Source organism: Salarias fasciatus, chromosome 15, assembly GCF_902148845.1.
Source record: "Salarias fasciatus chromosome 15, fSalaFa1.1, whole genome shotgun sequence".
NCBI lineage: Eukaryota > Metazoa > Chordata > Actinopteri > Blenniiformes > Blenniidae > Salarias > Salarias fasciatus.
The window spans coordinates 24,683,767-24,689,422 of NC_043759.1; the positions used below are offsets into that span (position 1 = coordinate 24,683,767).

The window sequence follows — 5,656 nt, forward strand, 5'->3', positions numbered from 1 at the left end:
TTGTCTGTTTTATGTGTTTTATGTAGACAGTGAATCTTTGAAAAAATGACTGATTGAATTGTTGAATCGACCTAACAAGGTCACAAAATCATTTGCTACTGAAGTTATGCAAAATAAATTTCAGTTTTCACCTATAGCTACACAGCCTGCATACAGCTCATTGAACTCACAAGGAAACACAAAGTAGAATCACAGTTCGAGGTCGCATCAAATCTGCACCAAAGTAATAGAAATCACTGGGCTGGCCCAATTTTAAGATGAATCTGTCATAAACAAGAGATAAACAACAGGTATTGTCGCTGTTTGTCCCCCGCAGTGACTTTGATACCCAGTTCCACATCACTGAGAAGAGAGTAACATACAGTTAGACACTTCTTCAAATTAAGTTTTATTCAATATCATCACAGACGAAGATCTCAAGGACAACATGTTTTACCATGTATGTACGATGCACAGCGTAGGTAACTTTATGACAAAACATTCCAGTTATTAATTTGTGTGTGGATTCAGTGTTTCAAATGTAAAGCACAGAACAAAGAAAAAATAAGTACAGTGTTCCAAAAAGGACACTGCTATACGCCATAAAGTGGAAAGGAGCAGTTATAAAGAGGAACGTGTTAATTCTTGGTTTTTCTTATCAGGATAGCTTTGAATCAGAGAAATCACCTTGAAATATTTTCCCGGAAATGATCATTTTAAAAGCGGATCGGAACCACTTATAGAAAAACCCATAAACAAACGGGTTAATCATCGAATTTGACCACCCGAGCCACTTGAAAGCTTCAATCACAGCAATTGGTATTGTGTTCCTAGTTAGCGGATACAAAGCCACAGAAAGAAAGAAAGGACACCAACACATGAGATAAATTCCAACAACTATAGCCAGAGTTTTGGTGGCTTTATTCTCCGTCTTACTGACAGATGCTCCAGGTTTCATTGTGGTCTGGATGCTGCGAGCCTGTTTCAGAGCAACTGTTAAAATCTTCAGGTAGACAGAAGAAATCACAACAGCTGGGATGTAAGACGTGCTCCCGCTCGCGATGATGGCTGTCCGCGAGTTTTCGAACAGTGCACATTTCACAATACCACTGCTTTGCTTCAGTCTCGGGGAGAAGATGACGAACGCAAGAGCAGGAAAAGCCCAGCTGACAGTGATCAAGACGGTAGTAACGCGAACAGACATTTTGGCCGTGTATGTCAGAGGCTGACACACTGCATAGTATCTGTCCACTGAGATAAAGCACAAGTTTAAAATAGAGGTTCCACACAGAAATACGTCAAACATGCCTCGGATTGTACAAAGAAAACCTGTGAGGTGCCAGCATGAGCTGACTGACAGTATTGTGCTAAAAGGTAAAACTATAACTCCAACAAGCAGGTCAGCCACAGCCAGAGAGAGGATGAGGTAGTTTGTTGGAGTGTGGAGCTGTTTGAAGTACATGATGGAGGTTATGACAAGGAGGTTTCCGCATGTTATCAGAACTGACAACAAGCCTACAAACACACATAGCAAAAGTGAGCTGAGAAGAATTTCTCCAGAGGTTCTTGAATGTGATTCATTACAAAATTGACTGACTTCAGCAGCATCGATCCTGTTAAAAGAGAACTTCGTTTCCATGCAGGAATACTGTGGTCACTTCATCTGGAACATGCAGGAAGCTGGAACTCAGCTGGGTCCAGTGTGTGTGTTGAGAATGATTTTCATTCAACCTTTAAAGAAAAGAGACATTGCAAACAAGAAGCAGTAACATCACGCCCTGAATAGAAACACAGACATGCCTGTCCTCGACAGCATTGCCAGTCCTGTGGAGAAAGAATTTAGGCTGCACACGAGTATCAGTTAAGGCTTAATGCAGGGCAAAAAACCAGCAACAACACACAGACAGGAGTGTGTGACCTCTCTGAGACTGAGCAGTGTCTTTGGTATTCTGAGTTCATCTGCATAACAAATCCCAAGGAGTCGTCAGGGGCGTTACAGGACATGCACTGACGTCAGTGGCCTAGCCAAGATATCAGCATGAAAACATTGTTACAGTTAACAAATATGCAGAAATCATAAACATACATTCAAAGTATGGGAAGATTAAACAGATCAACACTAACAAAGCAAACAGCAGAGCTAGAAATTTGTCAGTATTTAGAATTTGTTCAACAAGTCTTTCAACAAGTGGAATTCTCAGGCTCTGTCCACATGACAACGCTGTTTCATGCTATCACATCATTTTTGGCAGCTAATCCACACATCACGGTGTTTTGGGCAGTAGCGGCCGGTGGAGCGGGGCGCAGGTGGCGGGAGCGTTTGTTTCGTTCGCCTACACCGTCAGCGGCGGGTGGTGCGGCGTTAATTCACTTCCGCATTGGCGGAAGCGCTCGTTTCCACACCCGCGCATTCCAGGCGGGCAGTGTTGAAGAAACCAGTTTATTAAAAATAATTGTCGCCTACCTGTTGTGTTGTTTGGAATGCGCCTTGAATGCGCGAGTGTGGAAACCAGCGCTCCCGTCAATGCGGAAGTGAATTAACACCGCATCGCTCGCGACTGGCGGTGTGGGCGGACAAAACAAGCTCTCTCACCACCTTTGCCCCGCGCCACGGGCCGCTACTGGTTTTGGGTCCCTGAAATTCACTAAGATTTGTTTTATAGGCATTCAAAAACCATAACCTAAAAGAAATACGGGAGTATTATGGCATGCATAAAGGCCCGTTCACACTGCCAAATGATTCCCGCATTTTTGCGTCCAAATGGAATTGACAAACAATGGGGAAGGTGCGTTCACTGGGGGCGAAAATACCGGCGGCGCGTCAGTTGCATCTTTGCGGCCAACGCCGAAGTTGGGAAATCTGAACTTTTGATGGAGCGTTTTTGCGGCAAACCAATCAGAGAGCGTGTCTATGGTGACGCAGGTCACGGAGCGGGGACTGGTGAAAGCGACGCTCATCCTGACGCAGCTCCTGGAGCAAATGATGAAACTCACCAAACTCGGCGTACTGTCCTCCGACGGCGTCGCTGTCTGGCTTTATTAAGCAAATAACGCCAAACCGCTCGCTCAACAGGGTTAGCCATGATGCTAAGCTAACACAGGAAATAAGGCCGGAAGCCCCGCCTTCCCAAAACAGATGCAACGCGTCAACATGGTGTCCTCGGGGGCCCGGCGTAGTTCAGCGCCAGACCTCAAAATTGACGCATGCTCAACTTCTCGCGTTTTTTGACGCAAAAGCGCGTTCGGTCTGAACGCGGCTTAAGACTCAGACTGTGACATACAGTGATTTGGAACATGACACACTGCAAAAAACTTACCAATTTCAAAAGTCTTGTTTTCATTCAAAATGTCTCATCTCATATGATTTAAGATACAGAGACTTAATTCTTGATTTAATATTCTTATATCACAATCTCGTTTTAAGTAAAATTCAATTGCTGCATGGACAGATAATTTTGCTAGTTTTAAGAGTAATTTTCTTTAATTTAGTGTTGATATCTTGTATTTAGGTTATCTTTTTTTGCAGTGCATTGAGTGAGTGAGCATGTCGCACCGAGTCATAGCTCAATACATTCTAAAAATAAAGCATTCTGTGAAAACTGCCAGAAATATGATCACACTAATGGAAAATGGTTCATATCCAGACACACTGATCCACACAGGGAGTAAATCAGTGAGCATGCCAACCAACCAAGTCTGGACCATCTATGTTAGGGTGCTTTTCCACTGGTCTGTGCTTGGCCTTACACTGTTCACTTTGGTCTCACTTCGCCCTGGCCGTTTTCCATACAGAGTACCAGCTTGGCGTGGATAGAGTCATCTTAGCAACATGACATGAAACACGAGTTTTTATGCGATAAACAGAAACGGTTTCCCCATCAGTGAATTATTAGATATGACATCGTGACACATTTGTCAATAATCACAAAAATGTTTATTCAGTTTAAACTGCGTACAGTACTGTTTATACCTCCCCCAGGAAAATGCTGAGGACCAGGAATGCTCAAGCAAAAAATGCATACGGAGAAAGGAGCTAGCGTCGATGGCTAATCAGCTAACTGTGGCTAATCAGCTAGCTCTGCCTGCACACACAGGAGAACACGACGGTACTCTCAAATGATCTTAGTTTGCTCTTTGTGAGCTTACAACCAGCTGCTCCAGTACACTCACCAGCCAAACACAGCCGTGTTCCAGTCGACACCAATCTCCTCCCGTTGCTCCCCTGTCTCTGTGAGATTCTAAAATGTGATGGAAACCAGGAACCAGGGCTGAACCATGCTGAGTAGGGCCATGCGGGTACTAGTGGAATAGTGCCATTCGAATACATGTGGATCCACACATGTCTGAAGACATGAACAGGAAGCCATGATATGCTGTTCACACCAGGCATGCTCAAACCCCACCTGAAGGTGTGTCCGTTAGTGAGGTACTGGTGCATATCTCTGAACGGAAAACTCACACACACATACCCGTCCCCACTTTACCCAGCTGGACCCTGGTTCCGGCACAGCTCCACTACATTTCAGTACCTCATACCAGGTACTTTCCTGGTCCTGTTGGTCCTTGCACACAGTGTCTGTTTGTCACATAAAAAACTTGAGTTTCGTGTCGTGTTGCTATGACGTCTCCACCCGCGCCAAGCCTGTATAAAACAACCAGGGAAAAGGGAGGCCAAAGCGAACCATTCTATAGCAAATCTATAAAGCTTTCATCACTTTTTTTTCTATAGTTCCTCATATTTTTGTATGTCTCACCAAATATATTTATTTTGAATGTGTCAAGGATCACAGATGGGGCAATGCTAATACACTTTGAATTAGCTCTAAAATGGATCACTACAAGTTGACAGTTGTTTCTTTCAGAGCGTGTAAAGTTGAATTTTTTTTTTAGAGGTAAGTGGTTCTCACAGAACACAGCAGTTCTATTAACATGATGCTTTTACAGAAAGTGATGTGTTACTCTGCTGTTGCCTCAGTAATATCAGTCTGCCCAATGCATAATGAGTATCTGAAGTACTGATCCTTTTAATCCTTTCACTACATTTTTCAAGACTTGAATAGTTCAGCATGGTTTTTCCTGGACAATTTTATTCTTGAATATTTTTAATGTTTTTTTTTTTTACTTCAGTAAAGCATCTGATCACTGTTGAGAGCTCAAAAATATATTACTCTATATGTACATGATCCTGACTTGTTTGAATTATTATTATTCTGCAATATAATATTGAGTGTTGTCTTTCATGTTCAATGCAGTTGTTGCTATTTTTAAGAACATTGGGATGACTAGAAAACCATGTTCATCAGATATCACCACAATAAGTCAGTGTTGTTCATGTCAGTGTATTTTTTTAATAAACCAACAATAAAACCAGTTCCTGTTCCTTAAAATAAATAAATAAATAAATAAATAAATTAACACGATGATCCCTTGCTGTGATGTAAACAGACATGGAAGTTAGAAATCAGGCATCTGGACCCACAACCACTGACAGTGAGAATTAATGAGGGAACACTTCTTTAAGTAAAGCGACACAGGCTTTCCACAGCTACTGCCTCTCCAGTTTGTTTTCATCTTCTTGTGTCAAATTTGGGGCCCACTCCACTGGGCCATCCATGATCCTGTTTTGTCGGATTAGCTTTGAAAAGGATCACAGACCAGCAGCACCTATAACCATGAG

General features: G+C 42.7%; 1 protein-coding gene across 1 annotated transcript; it reads right to left on the reverse strand.

The window, feature by feature from the left end:
- Nucleotides 1-637: 637 nt before the first annotated feature.
- Nucleotides 638-4,417, reverse strand: LOC115402355 (trace amine-associated receptor 1-like). Its single transcript, XM_030110863.1, has 2 exons — nucleotides 4,363-4,417; nucleotides 638-1,494 (listed from the first exon to the last, which is right to left on the reverse strand). Exons 1-2 carry the CDS (start codon nucleotides 4,415-4,417, stop codon nucleotides 638-640), a joined length of 912 nt encoding a protein of 303 aa, XP_029966723.1.
- Nucleotides 4,418-5,656: the final 1,239 nt, after the last annotated feature.